Raw genomic sequence first — 16,877 nt, forward strand, 5'->3', positions numbered from 1 at the left:
TTGTTCTCAGATCACCAATTGCTACGAGCCACACCCAGTTCTAACCGTAGCTACTCGAATTCGTTGTCTGATAGCATAATGATGGTGACGACTCTAGTGAGATTCTGGTAACTCTAAATGAGCGACGCTCTTTCGAACCTTAACAACCTGGGTGTCACATTCTGGTCTGAAAGCTCAGCCCGTGTCCTCCTCATGTACGGATTTTCTTAATCCATGTTTCTGAATCTTTTATTTTTGATTTCGTGTTTTTGGCTGCTTTTTTTTTCAGAGTTTGAGTTATTTTATTTTAAAAAAAATTAACTTATACTAAGACTAATCATTGTCAGTTTTATTCTAATTCAATTGAATGGGTTTTGTTTCTTATTGGATATATACTTATTTGTTGCTTCACTTGAACTTCTCAATGTGTCTCTTGCACCTTGCTGAGGAGTATCTATCTTTGCCAGTAGTTGGGCTTCTGTAGAGGCTGTAAATCCCATTGAAATTCACTATGAACCTTTGAAGTGTCTCTATTCTGTTGGTTATCTTATAATTTCAGGTAATCAGATGAACAAGCTATGATTGCAAACAATGAATAGAACTAAATAACAACTAAAGAGGCTTATTAGTGGAGTGAGGTCAAAGATTGTTGTTCTGCTTTTCTCTTTTTTTTCCTCCATTTGATTCCTATTGGAATTTCAACTATTCTTTTTTTAACCTTTGTTATTTTTTAAATTGTGATAAGTCAGTGTATAGTGTTTGCTTATGTTAGCCTAACTATTTATTTTCTTTTAATTAATAATTAGCTATATTTTTTTGTACATGAGATTCATAAATTAAAGTCTAATAAACTTATATATACTTTCAATTTATTTTTTTTAGGAACATTTAGAAGGGGGAGAAGGTAGATCTAAGTTTTCAATGCATTATATGCAATGTGCTGCTGTTTCCTCTAATGATGATGAGTTAATATTGATTATGTTGCTTATTATTTTATAAATTATGTTTAAATATGTTGCTTAATGTTCCTTGTTGTTGTATAAATTATGTTTAATTTATTCTCCTTTGTGTGTTTTTATAATGTTTAATATTGTTCTCTATTAAAAATTTATTGGGAAAAAATTTTGATATGTTTACTTACAGTTCTTTCTTTTGTTCTTTTTCTAATTTGTTGGTTTTTATTTTTTTGGATATCTATTTTGTAAAGACATATCTTTTCTTTTCCTTTTTAATGAAACTTCTGGTGTAATTGAGTTTAGAGATTTCTAACTGTTGGGTGTATTTTACCCATAAGTATCCATAGAAGACAAGATAAAATATAAGATAGATTTCTTACATAATAATGATTCATATTCAAAGCTCATATTTTTTCCCTTTATTTCATAATTCATTGAATAAATCTTTCTCTCTTATTTGATTTTCTTTGTTCAGCTGGAGTTGTGAATTTGTGGAAGAGACTTTGTGTCCTATATGCACAATGAATGTACTTGTAGTATTCTAAAAGGTATGACCCTTTTTACCTATTCTCTTTGAATTCTATATTATAGCTTGTCACTTCTTATTTATTATTCCTCAATTTCCTTGCACATATCTCATATTTTTTAATTATGTTTAAATAATGACTCTTTATTTATGGTCAAAATTCTAGATTTTGTTGGATTTCTTTTGTTTTCATAATAAAAGGAAGGAAAAATACATGAGATTTTGAATTAGGGTTCTTTTTTTGTACCATAACTTTATTTTTATCACAAATGTGGTGATGTATATTTTTGTGTTGTAACCAATATCTTAAAAAATATATCTCTTTTTTGTGATAAATAATCTAATTCAGGGATCACTACTATGAAAGAAGAAAAAAATATACATGCATCTATTATACTATCAACTATTGAAAAATTATTTCTGCTTTGTTAATTTGTCTTATATTTTAAAGTTCAAGTCATGTATCTTTATTTATTTACCTTTCTTTCTGTGTCTAGAAATGGGATATAGATATGTATTCTTTAATTTGATTATAGAGTTTTGGACAACTGCATTAAAAATCTGTTGGAAAATGGAGGATGTGCTGCATATTGAAGCTCCTTTAGATCATGCTTCAATTCGGGTTTTCTTCAACCAAAATAGGTTGGTATTAGAATAATAATATGATGAAGAGTATTACTTATTTGCTCTAGTCTTTTATATTGTTAGTATAATAATAATAATAATAATACAGTGGAAAATAATAATTATAGTATTAAAATGCTAGAAACAAAATTAGTATTGATATAGTTTTTTTTATGAGAAAGTAGAAAAATAGGGTTTTCAAAACAATTTTAAATTCAGTTTTAAATAATGTAATATATCATCATGTAATCTAAAAATAAAGTATATCCTATTTAATATTGATAACATATGACGTTATTATTATGATATTTATTGTTATTAATTTTACACTCGTAACTAATAATTGTACAGTCTTGGAATACATAAAGAAAATGGTGATATTTATAATTAACATTCAGTATAGGATAAAAAGGATAATTTTTTTTTACTTATTATTGTTATTATTATTTGAAAAGGGTTTAAACTTTTAATAGCTGACAATTAATTTTAGTATGCCTCTTCAGATACTTGATAGAATTTAGTGTATATAGGTTTATATTTATTATTTAAAAATAAGTTCTTTTCTTTTTCTCATAATTTTTGTTATATACACTTCTCTTGATGACATATGTATTTTTGTATAATAAAAGGTTAAATATGCTTCATGATAATTATCTGCAAAATAATAATTATACTACTAAAATGTTAGAAATATTAAAATATTATTGATATAGTATCTTTATGAAAAAATAAAAAATTAATTTTTTGATGAAGTATTTTAAATTCAATTTTAAATAATATAATATATTATCATATAATCTAAAAATAAAATATATCCAATTTAATATGGGTAATATGTGACATTTTTATTATTATGATATTTATTATTTTTAATTTCGCATTCATGGTTAATATTTGCACAGTTTTAAAAGATATAAAAAAAATAGTGATATCTATAATTAACATTTAATACAACACAAAAAAGTGGTAAAATTTTTAGTTATTATTATTATTATTAGAAAAAGGGTTTAAACATTTTTTAGCTAATCATTAATTTCGATATATTTCTTCGAATATTTAACGAATTTTAATATATACAATTTTGTATATAAAATGTAAAATTTTATTTGGTAAGTGAAAAATGTAAAATTTTATTTGGTAAGTGAGAAATAATTCATATATTTAAAGCACTTTTTTATCTATTATAATTATTAGAAGATTTATTAAAAATTAAATATAAAAAATTGATCCATATATTAAATGTCTTTTTAATTAGATAAAAATTAAAAAAATTACTTTGTAAGTGAAAACCAAAAAGCAGATGAAGAAAACCAAAAGCCACGGACCCTCACCCCTTCAAAAAAGAAAAAAGAAACAAAAGTGAATCCGGTGGCCCTTCTTCATCTCTCTCTAACTTCTCACCTCATTCAACCAAAAAATCCTAAAGATCCAACCTTTTAACAGTAAACCCGCATAACCTCCTACCACGGATTCGTTGACTACAGTGCATGCCAGCACCCACGACTTGTCTGATAACAACGTTTTCAGTAGCTTCTTCGCAGACAACGATTTTTTTTGGGTTGTTGACAGATTGAGACTACAAGAAGGTGAAGTTTTATTCTGATCATTGTACTCCCACCGCACAACCTTTTATTCGTTGTTTTTTCTTTTGCATATCTTTTCTCTGATGGTATCTTTCTTTTCATTAACTTTATTAACTGAAGTTTTTGGGTTTTGAAAAAATTGAGTTCATAAGTTGATTTTTCAAGTCTGAATATGCAGAATTCAAAAATATTTTGTGAGAAGGGGAATGCTGTTTTTTGAAACAACTCATTTGTACTGTTACTATTATTATCACATTTTTTGTTATAAAAAAGTTACGTTAATAAAAAATTACTGTTGTTCCTTTTTTTCTGTTTGTTTGCAGATAAACCAAAGAATTTTTTTAAAAGTTGTTCTCCCAACATGAGTGTTGTTGCATGTAGAAGTGATCGCAAAAGGTAGATAGTTTATTATTTGTATTTTCTATTAATGATTTTTTGTTCTGTGTTATAAGCATACTGAATGGAGTTGATTTAGGTGTTTCTTTGGTACAAAACAACATTGGCCACTTGATAAAGAATCAAGCATTACATTCGGTGCATACAAAGGACGGGTACACATTTAAATTAATATATAATTTGTGCTTTTTTTTAGTAACCATGTAAAAAATAAATAAATTACATGTAACTGAATTAGTAAAATATATCATGATAAAATAAATGTATGTGATAAGTGTTTTTTTTAGGATGATGTGTTGGTTCTAGATAGAATAATTACTAGATATGGTACTGAATTAAAATATGAAATTGTCCTAATTGATCTCTGTGACAATTGCATCAAGTTTAAAATAAAAACTCGAGAAGAAAGAATCTGGATACCTTCACCTGAAATAGAGAAATTACTTGTTTTCTATAACTTCAGAAGCATGGTGAGGATTTGTTTAATGTATGTCACAAATGGAATATTCTTTATGGCTCCTCTAGATAAGCGAAATAATCCAATCTATATAGATTTTTATGAATCTCACTATGTAAAAGATATTATTGGGATATCTTTGTTAAAAGTTATCCAGGATAAATTAGGGTTAAATTACTTTGATGCATTGGATGATGTTGCTTCTGGTATAGAAGATAATGGGATGCATGAGAATATGAAAAAGGTAAGAATTTACAGTTTTTTTTTAATTATTGTTAATTTTGTACATGCTATACTTTAATTATTATATTTATTAATATATTTATTTTTAAATATGTCTATAATTCATTGTATAATATCATGTTGCTATTTGCTTCTTAAGTTGTCTATTTTTTTCAATTATTTCTGAAATTTTTTCCTTTTTTATTAATTGCACTTGTAGGCCTGAGATACAAAGAATTGTCAAGAAGAATTCAAAAGCAAGCGCTGTCCAGAATAGATCAAAGACAAAAAAGAGAGGGTGTGTTTATTTAATATTATCCTAGTGTTATATAAGTTCTTGATTTTGTCATTCTCTATATAAACTAATTGGTAGTTCAGTTTGTTACAATCAAAATGTATTAGGTAAAAGAATTACTTTCTATTTTAGAATATTTTGTATAACATCATTTTACATGTTTGATTGTTATGATTTTTAATTTGATGAAATTTTTTTATAAATTATCATTGAAACAAGCAGATATCTTATTCTACATCATTGTAAGACATTGACTAAGCATGATGTCAAGGCTGATCGAGTTGTAAGTTTGCATAATGATAGTTTTATATTTATTAGTTATTTTAATTTTTTTAATTAATTTTATTTATTTATTTATTTTTTGCAGTATATTCCGTATCAATTTGATAAGTTACTACTTGAGCTAGGAGGATAAAAAAATTGGAAGTTCATTGTTAAGAAATCAAAGATTACTACAAGGTTTGAAATGCATATTTTGAAAAGAAAAGGCAAAGAACGAGAATACAAAATTGGTCCTAAATGAAAAGATTTTGTGAAAATGCACAAATTTAAAACCAGAGATTCATGTGTATTTGAAATGGTTTCGAAAGAGGATAAGCTGATTCAAGTTTCTGTAACTAAGAAGTAGTACATTAACTAGTTTGAAACTTTTTTATGTTATTTTAGGATATGTATTGTATTTTGAAGCTTAGGCTTTTCATGCTCTGAACTTTAAAAATATGTGCAATGAGTAAATTTGTGACTTAGTCATTGTAATCTTTTGTTATATGGTGTGTATAGTTGCACTAAACAAATATAAAGTATTTGGTTGATACCAACCAGTTCTTAATTATGAGGAATGAGATTGTAGTTCTTAATTATGAGGAATGAGATTGTATTATTCATGAACATGATCATGATTATATTGTAGTTGCTGATTATGTCCAAAGAAAACCAAAGACAAAAAGAATCAACAATGCAGCTAATTAAAACCTAACTTCAATTATGTTAATTTTTTTTATTTTGTTATTCACCTCATATTTTAAACCAAGTTCGAGAAATTCAAAGAACAAAGTATTAAATTTTGGTTAAAAAAATTGATGTAGCTTTTAATGAATATCTTTGAAATTTTTTTTTATTTATTATGTTAATATTAGATTTCTCTACCTAAATAATTTTTATTTTAGTCTATCTTTTTCAGGAATTAGAGAAAACATGTTCAATGTAAGAAAAAAATATAAATGGTTGAAGCCTTCTTTACAAAGCTGAAAATTTGTTCTTTTTTTCTTGTTCTAAAATTTTCGTATGTTCGTGACAACGCTAATCTACTGGTAATTGAAAAGAAACAAAAAGTCAATAATTAATTTCACTCCATATTTTTTGCAGTTTATTTTCTATTAGTAAAAATATGTTTTTTGTTTTATTTTTTATACTTTATATTTTTAATTTGTTGTAGTTTCAAATTTTGAATTGATATTGTTATATTTTTAATTGGTGTACATAGTATAGAAATTGCTGAATATTTTAATAGGTAATCTTATTTTTTGTTGTCAACTAATTTAAAATTTTTAAAATCATTATGTAAATAATTAAAATGATAAATATTATAAACAATAGGGTTAATACTTGATATCTTACTAAAATAGATACAGTAAAAATAAATTATTAAATTAATTATTATGTTATTATATTTTTATGCATCAATATTTTATATATTTTAATAAAATAATTATTTTTTTAATAAAATAATTAAATATGTAATATACTGTACTTCTTTACAGTTACATAATAAAAATTTGATAAAACACTAAATATGTTTTTTATATGTAATAATTGATTAATGAGTGAATTGTATTTGCAATACACAGCATATATCTTGTTCATTTTTTAGAGAATACTTAGATGAATTAAAAGGAAGGGACAAAATTTGGGTTAGTCATGATGAAGACACGAATTGATCCATTAAATACAATTACTCTTATAGAATTTATTTTTATATATAGAGAACTAAAAATATCTCTTAAATATACTATTTTTTTCATTTATTCTATATATTAGTTAAAAACCAATTTTATAAGTGTTAAAAATGATACATGAAAATTAAAAGAGTTACTAATTCATTTTTTTCGTTAAATTTGATCTTGAAGACAATTATTTGTGCTGTGTTATACATTCAAACACTTTTCAATTTTTTCATTGATATGTTATATTACATCATATTTAGTTTCCATATTAAAGTTATAATTAACTAATTTTTTTCACATTTTAAAATTTATGTTTTTAATTTGGATAATTAATATATTTTTTTCCGTTAGTACCATCATTTTTTAATCATGAATTTAATTCTTTAATTTTAGTTTTATTGTTCAATCCTCTTTTTCATTAGTGATAATTAAAAAGAAAGTTACATGTGTATTAATTGAGTATGTACATATAAATAACAAATATATTTTTGATCCATTACATATATTTCTTTTTGGTTTTATTGAAGTTTCCTTTTGTTTTAAATTAGTTTTTTACTTGTTTATTTATCAAACAATTTTTCAATATTTTTTAAACATAATGAATACGATGAGCCAAGAAACAAAAAAAAAAAAACTTAGCGAATATCAGTTGCAGTTTGCAAGACAATCAAGGAGAGGCGTCGTTCTGTTTTTTTTAGATTCAGTAAGTCGGATTTTGGGGTTGATCAGTTGGGAAGATTCAAATCACGACCACCAGAGTGGTGGAGAAAGTTGGAAGGTTTCCCTGTGTCGCTACCCCTATCTTTCTCTCTCTTGCTCTTTCCCTCTCACTCCGAAACCCTAGGTCTTCAACCCACTTTTTTTTTCGGTTCGTATTTCTCTTTAATTCTCGCCAATTTCTTCGTTTGTTGTTCTCATATCACCAGTTGTTATGAGCCCAGCCATAGTTCTAACTGTAGCTACTCGAATTTGTCGTCTGATAGCACAATGATGGTGATGGCTCCAGTGGAATTCTGATAACTGTAAACAAGCGACGCTCTTTGGAACCTCGACAACCTGGCTGTCGCATTCTGATCTGAGAGCTCAACCCTCATCCTCCTCATGTACGGATTTTCTCAATTTCTGTTTCTGATCTTTTGTTTTTAATTTCGAGTTTTCAGTTGCTTTTTCTTTCTTCAGAGTTTGAGTTGTTTTATTTTAAAAAAGTTAACTTGTATCAAGGCTAATTATTGTCAGTTTTATCCTAATTCGATTGAATGGTTTTTGTTGCTTATGAGAGTTGCTAATTCATTTAGTTCTATTATATGTTTGAATTGTGTACTTTGTTAATTTTCTTTTTCTCTGATAAATTGAGGTTATACTTTATAAATTGATAGGGTGCTTTATCAATGGGAGTTACCATTGAGTCTTGGATTGATAAGGTGTAAAAAATTTTTATTTTTATTTTTTTATTATTTGTTTTTTAGAATGGGGAAGAAAGACCTATTCTCATTGAAATATTATTAATCATTGAAATGTTTCAATTTTGAGATACTTAGATGTGTTTGAGGATTGCAATATAAGAAAGAGAATAGAGATTATTTAGATTTACCTACAAACTCTATTATTTATTGTATAAAAGGTTTATTTGTTGCTTTACTTGAATTTTTCAATGTGTCTCTTGCGCTTGTGCTGAGGAGTATCTTACATGCTTGCCAATAATTGGGCTTCTGTAGAAGCTGCAAATCCCATTGAACTTCATTGTGAGCCTTTGAAGTGTCTCTATTTTGTTGGTTATCTTATAATTTCAGGTAATCAGATCAACAGGCTATGACTGCAAGCAATGAATACAAGTATACAACTAAAGAGGCTTATTAGTAGAGTGAGGTCAAAGATTGTTGTTTTGCTTTTCTTTTCTTTTTTTCTTCATTTGTTTCCTATTAGAATTCCAACTCTTCTGTTTTCAACCATTATTATTTTTTAAATTGTGATGAGTCATTGTATAGTGTTTGCTTATGTTAGTCTAACTATTTATTTTCTTTTAATTAATAATTAGATATATTTTTTTTACTTGAGATTAAGAAATTAAAATTATTTTTTATATTTAGGACATTATTATGATGAAATTGAAGCTAAGATTGTCTCTTAACATAACAATCATCATTTGAGTTGTTAATGTTTTCTTTAACTTCTTATTTCTCAAAATCTCTATTTTTGTTGTTTGTTTGTTGTTGCATCCAGTAAATTTATATGTACTTTCAATTTATTTTTTTAGAAAAATTTAGAAGGAGGAGAAGGAAGAACTAAGTTTTCAATGGATTATATGCAAGGTGTTGCCGTTTAGAGTTAATATTGAGTTAGTTGTTTAAAGGATTAAGTTTATGCTATGAATTAGCATTTTCGTATATTATATCAGGTCAATTTTTATGTTTTCTTTTCTGTGAAAAATCTTTTCTTTGTCATTTGTTTTTAAAATAATATTAATTGATTGATTGATGGAATGCCAACTTAATTACCTTTAATCTCATTGCACTGTTGATTTAAATGAAGAAATTCTAGAATTTATTTGTATTAAAATCAGTTTAAATTTTAAAAAGTATTTAGTTACTTGAATTGCATAAAATATGTATGCATCATTTTTTGTTTAATTGATTTGTGTGCATTTTCTGAATGCAAAAAAGTGTAGGATTTATTTTTGTTTAAATCAGTTTAAAAAAGTATTTAGCTGTTTGAATTAGTTACTTCAGTTGCTGAATAATTAATTATTTTAAAAAAAATTTAATTACTTGAATTAGTTACTTGAATTGGATAATACTCTTTTATTGAAATGACAAATTTTTTAATTGGCAATTTGTTAGGAAAGAAAATATTATATTTAATAGATGTAAATTATATTTAAAATTGGTTAGTATTAGAATAATAATGTCATGAAGAGTATTACTTATTTGCTTTAGTCTTTTATATTGTTAGTATTAAAATAGTAATAATAATAATATTATTATAGTGAAAAATAATTATTATAGTATTAAAATGCTAGAAACATAAAATTAGTATTGATATAGGTTTTTTTATGAGAAACTAGAAAATCAGGATTTTCATAACAATTTTAAACTCAGTTTCAAATAATGTAATATATCATCATGTAATCCAAAAATAAAGTATATCCTATTTAATATGGATAACATGTGATGTTGTTATTATTGTGATATTTATTGTTATTAATTTTACACTCATAACTAATAATTGTATAGTCTTAAACTACATAAAAAAAATGGTGATATTTATAATTAACATTCAATGTAGGATAACAAGGATAATTTTTTTTACTTATTATTGTTGTTATTATTTGAAAAGGATTTAAACTTTTAACAACTGACAATTAATTTTAGTATGCCTCTTCAGATACTTAACAGAATTTAGTGTATACAGTTTTATGTTTATTATTTAAAAATAAATCATTTTTTTTTCTTATAATTTTTAATATATACACTTCTCTTGATGACATATGTATTTTGGTATAATAAAAAGTTAAGTATGCATCATGATAATTATCTGCAAACATTTAAATCGTAGGTTAAAGTATTTGATAGATCAAGTTTAAGGCAAAATCCAAAAGTCACCATTAAATGATTTCTACTCTTTATATTAGACTCGATTCTCTCCCTCAAGAATCACTTGGACTCAGTGTTTCTCAATTTTAATATGTAGCTTGTGATCTCCAACGTTTCGCAATCCATGCCATCTTCCCTGGTTTTCTTTTTTCACACTTCTAGTGATTTCATTCTATTTTTTCTTTGGACTTGATTGTTTATTCCCGATTTTGTTAACATTTGCTGCTGCTATTTATTTAATCATTGTAAAACAATCTTTTTTTATATAATGGATAAAATATTGGATTTTTCTACAATATTGATAAAGATATTTGAAGGATCAAACAGCTGAATAGCGATGTATGCAGGTACAAGTGGTTCCAACAGGTAAATTACTCAGTATAAAGTCCCTTAGATTTGACAACATTATTTAGATTTCATGACAATCGGTAATGATACACACGTTTTTTTTTCCTAAGTTCTGTTTTAGCATCGTGGTGAATAGATGGTGCACGAAATTGTGATGTCCAGGCTCGAACAATCCCTGGTAATGGCTCCAAAGCTTGGTGCTTTGATCTTAATTCATAATTGTCACAACTTCGATACAACTAACCAGCAAGTGCACTGGGTCGTCCAAGTAATACCTTACGTGAGTAAGGGTCGAATCCCACGGAGATTGTTGATATGAAGCAAGCTATGGTCACCTTGTAAATCTCAGTCAGGCGGATATAAAATAATCATGGAGTTTTCGAATAATAAATAATAGAATAGGGATAGAGATACTTATGTAAATCATTGGTAGGAATTTCAGATAAGCGAATGGAGATGCTTTTCGTTCCTCTGAACCTCTGCTTTCCTGCTATCTTCATCCAATCGGTCTTACTCCTTTCCATGGCTGGCTGTATGCAAGGGCATCACCGTTGTCAGTGGCTACATCCCCTCCTCTCAGTGAATAATATGCTCACGCACCCTGTCACGGCACGGCTATTCATCTGTCGGTTCTCGATCATGCTGGAATAGGATTCACCCTCCTTTTGCGTCTGTCACTAACGCCCAACAATCGCGAGTTTGAAGCTCGTCACAGTCATTCAATCATTGAATCCTACTCAGAATACCACAGACAAGGTTTAGACCTTCCGGATTCTCTTGAATGCCGCCATCATTCTAGCTTATGCCACGAAGATTCTGGTTAGGAGATCTAAGAGATACTCATTCTAGCTTAATTCATGTAGAACAGAAGTGTTTGTCAGGCACGCGTTCATAAGGGAGAAGGATGATGAGCGTCACACATAATCATCACCTTCATCACGTTCTTGGGTGCGAATGGATATCTTAGAAGCGAAATAAGATTAATTGAATAGAAAATAGTAGTACTTTGCATTAATCTTTGAGGAACAGCAGAGCTCCACACCTTAATCTATGGAGTGTAGAAACTCTACCGTTAAAAATACATAAGTAAAGGTCCAGGCATGGCCGAGATGGCCAGCCCCTCTGATCTAAGAACCAGACGTCCAAAGATGATCCTAAGATCCTAAGATGATCAAAAGATGCCTAATACAATAGTAAAAGGTCCTATTTATAATAAACTAGTCACTAGGGTTTACATGAGTAAGTAATTGATGCATAAATCCACTTCCGGGGCCCACTTGGTGTGTGTTTGGGCTGAGCCTGAGTGTTACACGTGCAGAGGCCATTTGTGGAGTTGAACGCCAGTTTCTGTGCCAGTTTGGGCGTTCAACTCTGGTTTTGGATCCTTTTCTGGCGCTGGACGCCAGATTTGGGCAGAAGGCTGGCGTTGAACGCCAGTTTACGTCATCTATTCTTGGCCAAAGTATGGACTATTATATATTGCTGGAAAGCCCTGGATGTCTACTTTCCAACGCAATTAGAAGCGCGCCATTTCGAGTTCTGTAGCTCCAGAAAATCCACTTTGAGTGCAGGGAGGTCAGAATCCAACAGCATCAGCAGTCCTTTTTCAACCTCTGAATCTGATTTCTGCTCAAGTCCCTCAATTTCAGCCAGAAAATACCTGAAATCGCAGAAAAACACACAAACTCATAGTAAAGTCCAGAAATGTGAATTTAACATAAAAACTAATGAAAACATCCCCAAAAGTAACTAGATTCTACTAAAAACATACTAAAAACAATACCAAAAAGCGTATAAATTATCCGCTCATCAATAGACATATATTTTACTATGGTGACTGAAATGTCTGTGTCCTACGGTAAATATCCTCGATCCCCTTGCTATGAGAAGACCATGACAAATTCAGACCTCAGCACAAGTCGATTGGTAAAATAACTTTAATGAAGTCAGTTTTTCTTTAACAAACTTATGAAATATTAACTTTGTATTTATTATTGCTTATGTGAAAAACCCCTCCTGAACCCCTAAATATTATATATTCATTGCAGTACTTGTCCACTAAGTTTGCTGCATATCTGAAACCATATGGGCATCGTTCCGTGTGGAAGATAACTGGTCCACCTTTCAGTATAGGGAAAAATATCTTTTTTTTCCCATCTCCTGAGAAGTGGAGGAAGAAATTCGGAATAAAAATTTGGGGTTGAGTGAAAGGAGTGTTGTAGATTGTACAAGTTAAAGAGGAGGGACAAACTTATCCTGAGATTAGTCTCCATACGAGACCAGCATATACAGTTGGAGATCAAAAAATCTTAATTTATACTTAAGACTGGCTATTTATCTATTAATATGCAGAAACAGATATTTTTGTTTATGTTTTCGATTGTATTAGATATGTTTTTATTTTCTTTTTTCTTTCTAGGGATATTTGACAATCTATGTTTTAAATTTGTCAAATAATAAGTTTTTTTTTTTTCATTTTGAATTTTTTTAATACTATTTTAACTTACATATGATTTTGATTTGGGGAAATCATTATTAAATAGTTTATTTTTTAATATATTGATAAAACTGTAATCCCAGTTTGCACGGGTCCTCTTGCCAGGGTTGATTCTAAAGGAAGCAATTTTATTTAAGATTATTTTCCATACATGAAAACAAAGTCTAAAGATGACTTTGCCTCATCATTAGAGGATTACATATTCAAGTCACCCTGCATATGCAATTAACATGGGAACTCATAATTGCTTCAAGCACATGGTGTTAAAGGGCAACGGCCTTGAGTTCTATCAGTGCAGTGGCACTGTGGAGGAATAGACTTGGTGCAGACGCATTGGTTGCAAGCTGCAGGACAATGGTCAAAAGTGTCACCACAACCACACAGAAAAAATGGTGGTAGCCTAGCGTCACAAATGCAGGCACTGCAGCAATCACTGGCTGCTGACACTGCTGATGGTTCGCCAATATTGTTTATCACCTGTTTGTAAAGACACTTTGCTTAGAAATATATGAATTTCAATTTTGCATATTTTTCTAATTAAATTAGTCTAATAATATCTTGACAAAATAAAAATTAATTTAAAAAAAAGCACATAAAAAAAGAAAAAATTAATTAAATTTAATTACGAAAATAATTTATTCACTTCTTATTTTTTTTATTATATTGATAAAAATTATGTAAAATTTCTTATCATATTTGTTTTTGTTACTAAAATTTAGAGAAAAGAACAAATAGGTCCCTGACCTTTTGTCCCGCAGACATTTTCGTCCTTGACCATTGAAAAATACTTTTAAGTCCCTGACCTTCACAAAACTTGGACAGATCAGTCCCTCCGTCCAAATGCCTCCGTCAGGGACTGATCCGTCCAAATGCCTTCGTCAGGGACTGATTCGTCCAAGTTTTGTGAAGGTCAGGGACTTAAAAGTATTTTTCAATGGTCAAAAACGAAAATGTCTACGGGACAAAAGGTCAAGGACTTATTTATCCTTTTCTCTAAAATTTATAAATGTCACCTGTGAGATAATCAAACTTGGGTCAAGGCGGACGGCTTCAACGGTGGCGGAAAGTCCCACAAGAAAAAGCAACAGAGCTACCTTCACAACCATCTTCTGATTCGTCAACTCCATTACACTTTTTCTTTCTCTGACTCTCTTAAATCTCTTTTTGTGGGACTCTTTGGTGAAGATGAATGAAGGAGTACTGGTGACTATTTATGGTCACAGCCTCACAGTTTTAAGTGTGTGTTTGGATTGTAGTTGGTTAAACTAAAGTTTAAATAAGAGTGATTTTATAAAATTATTTTAGGTAAAAGTGAGTTTGTCCTAATATTATTTATGTTTGACAATTTTTATTGAAATAGATTGTGATAAAATAAATATTATTTGGATAATATTAGATAAAATTATTTTTAGATAAATAATTAATTAATTACTAAAAAATATATATTAAATTATAATATTATTTTTTAAGTATATTTTTTATTTTTTTATATTTTTAGTATTTTTTTGTATAGTATTTTTGTATAGTACTCTATTTTAGTATATTATCATTTTTTACTATTATAATAAAAATTAATATTTATTTATAAAATTAAAAATAACATATAAAAATAAATAATTTATTTTTATAATAAAAATTAATATTTATTTATTAAATTAAAAATAATATATAAAGTAACATATTTTAGTACTCTTTTTAAATACTCTTAGGTAGCGTTTGTTTTGAGGTACTAAGATAGAGACAGGGAGATTGAGACTCAGTATCATGTTTATTGGTTTAGAGACTAGTACTAAAATTTCTGTCTCTGTCCTCAAAATTTCAGTATTTCAATACCTCTAAAAAGTAGGGACACATGGGACTAAAATTTTTAGAGATAGAGATTGAAACTTTAATAATATTTTATACATAAAATACCTTCATTTCAATTAATTAATTCCAATTTTATACTTTGTGCAAATTAAATTAGAGTTTCATTCTTATTTCAATTTCTGTCTCCCACTTTGCACCAAACAAAATACTGAGATTTATTTCAATATCTGTCTTTTAGTCTCTGCCTCTCAATCTCAGTCTTTCCGTCTCAATTTCTCCACCAAACGGTATATTAATGATCTTATTTTTATTATTATTTTAGGTTCTAATTTTTTACTAGTTATATTTTTGTTATTATTTATAATTAATTTTTTATTTAATTTATTATTTTTAATAGGAACAATAATACATATTATAAAACTTTAGAATAATAAACAATACACAAAAATTAGAATAATTATTTTAATATTCTCAATATTCTTTTATTTGAAAAAAAATTATGGAGAAAATCAATAATGACTAGCAACAAACTAAACGTATGTTTAGTGAACGTAAAAATTATAATTTTTTGCTTCAAATAAACGAGTTTTTAGGATGCAAAATTATGTCTGCGCTAAGAGAAAAAAAAATACCAAACATTAAAAAATAGCTTTCAAAACACTTAATCACATTTTTATCATATTTAATGTATTTGCTAAACACACCATAAATACCCTAAACTAATATTAAAGAGATTTTTCAAAAGGCAATCACGTGTACACAGTACAAGAGAAATGGACATGGGCTTTAATTATGCTCGGTCTCGAAAGTCTCAACATACATGTATACTGTGTGATCGGTCACGTGACTTCATTCACGTAATGGTGATTAATTAACAAAAAAAAATATACTTTTATATAAATATATATATAATTTAATTTATTTATAATATATATTTTATATTTTAATATATATTTTATATTAATAATTAATTTTAATAGTTAATTTTAATATATATTTAATATAATTGTTAACTAATGTTTAAAGAGAATTAGCGTGCTGCGTGCACAATATATTTTAACTAGGTAGTAATAATAATCTTTCTTGAAAATTTAATATATTAAAAAATTAATTTTCAAAGAATTTTTTTGTTATTACGTTAAGTTATCGATAATTATCCTAGCCTCCTAGGGCCTACGTCCTATAACTAAATACCACACTCAGATTGAATAACATTATTATTTCACTGACTTTTCAGCTAACTCGTCTATCCGTACAATCTCTCGTGCAACACGGATAAAATGCATTTCACATGATGATATGTGTGGCTTTTTTTTATTTAAATAAAAAATATAGTTTTTATTATTTTAAAATGAAATAAAAAAATTTACTAATTTAAGTATTACATTATATTTTGCAATTGTTAAATGTAAAAATGAATTTTTAAAAGGTTTATGTAGGAAAAATAATTTTTTTTCGTACATAGTACCTACAAAAATGAAGCATTTTTTTCTCACATTTAGTCTTATTGACAGCAAAAATGAAAAAAAAAATTAAGTTGGATATTCATGAGAAATTCGTCTCTTCTAATGTTATATTGTCATTTTAAAAAAATAAGTATGTCATTAATGACTCTTGGATTAAGATTGTGGGACTCACAAATAATAAATATT

General features: G+C 27.6%; 2 protein-coding genes across 2 annotated transcripts; one reads left to right on the forward strand and one right to left on the reverse strand.

The window, feature by feature from the left end:
• Nucleotides 1-4,029: 4,029 nt before the first annotated feature.
• Nucleotides 4,030-8,060, forward strand: LOC110267042 (uncharacterized). The gene is made up of 4 exons (XM_088499099.1): nucleotides 4,030-4,064; nucleotides 4,144-4,219; nucleotides 4,352-4,765; nucleotides 7,965-8,060. The coding sequence occupies exons 1-4, from the start codon at nucleotides 4,030-4,032 to the stop codon at nucleotides 8,058-8,060; spliced, it is 621 nt and encodes a 206-aa protein (XP_088355225.1).
• A 5,463-nt stretch (nucleotides 8,061-13,523) lies between these two features.
• Nucleotides 13,524-14,615, reverse strand: LOC107619535 (Bowman-Birk type proteinase inhibitor B-II). The gene is made up of 2 exons (XM_016321825.3): nucleotides 14,430-14,615; nucleotides 13,524-13,893 (listed from the first exon to the last, which is right to left on the reverse strand). Exons 1-2 carry the CDS (start codon nucleotides 14,541-14,543, stop codon nucleotides 13,666-13,668), a joined length of 342 nt encoding a protein of 113 aa, XP_016177311.1. The 5' UTR covers nucleotides 14,544-14,615; the 3' UTR covers nucleotides 13,524-13,665.
• Nucleotides 14,616-16,877: the final 2,262 nt, after the last annotated feature.

Source organism: Arachis ipaensis, chromosome B9 (genome assembly GCF_059453495.1).
Source record: "Arachis ipaensis isolate K30076 ecotype BB chromosome B9, ASM5945349v1, whole genome shotgun sequence".
Classification (NCBI taxonomy): Eukaryota; Viridiplantae; Streptophyta; class Magnoliopsida; order Fabales; family Fabaceae; genus Arachis; species Arachis ipaensis.

Coding starts and splice junctions, on each gene's coding strand:
- LOC110267042 (XM_088499099.1), top strand. CDS start 4,030: ATGAGTGTTGTTGCATGTAGAAGTGATCGCAAAAG. Junction 4,065..4,143: donor TGTAGAAGTGATCGCAAAAG/GTAGATAGTTTA, acceptor GAGTTGATTTAG/GTGTTTCTTTGGTACAAAAC. Junction 4,220..4,351: donor TCGGTGCATACAAAGGACGG/GTACACATTTAA, acceptor TGTTTTTTTTAG/GATGATGTGTTGGTTCTAGA.
- LOC107619535 (XM_016321825.3), bottom strand. CDS start 14,543: ATGGAGTTGACGAATCAGAAGATGGTTGTGAAGGTAGCTCTGTTGCTT. Junction 13,894..14,429: donor CAAGTTTGATTATCTCACAG/GTGACATTTATA, acceptor CTTTACAAACAG/GTGATAAACAATATTGGCGA.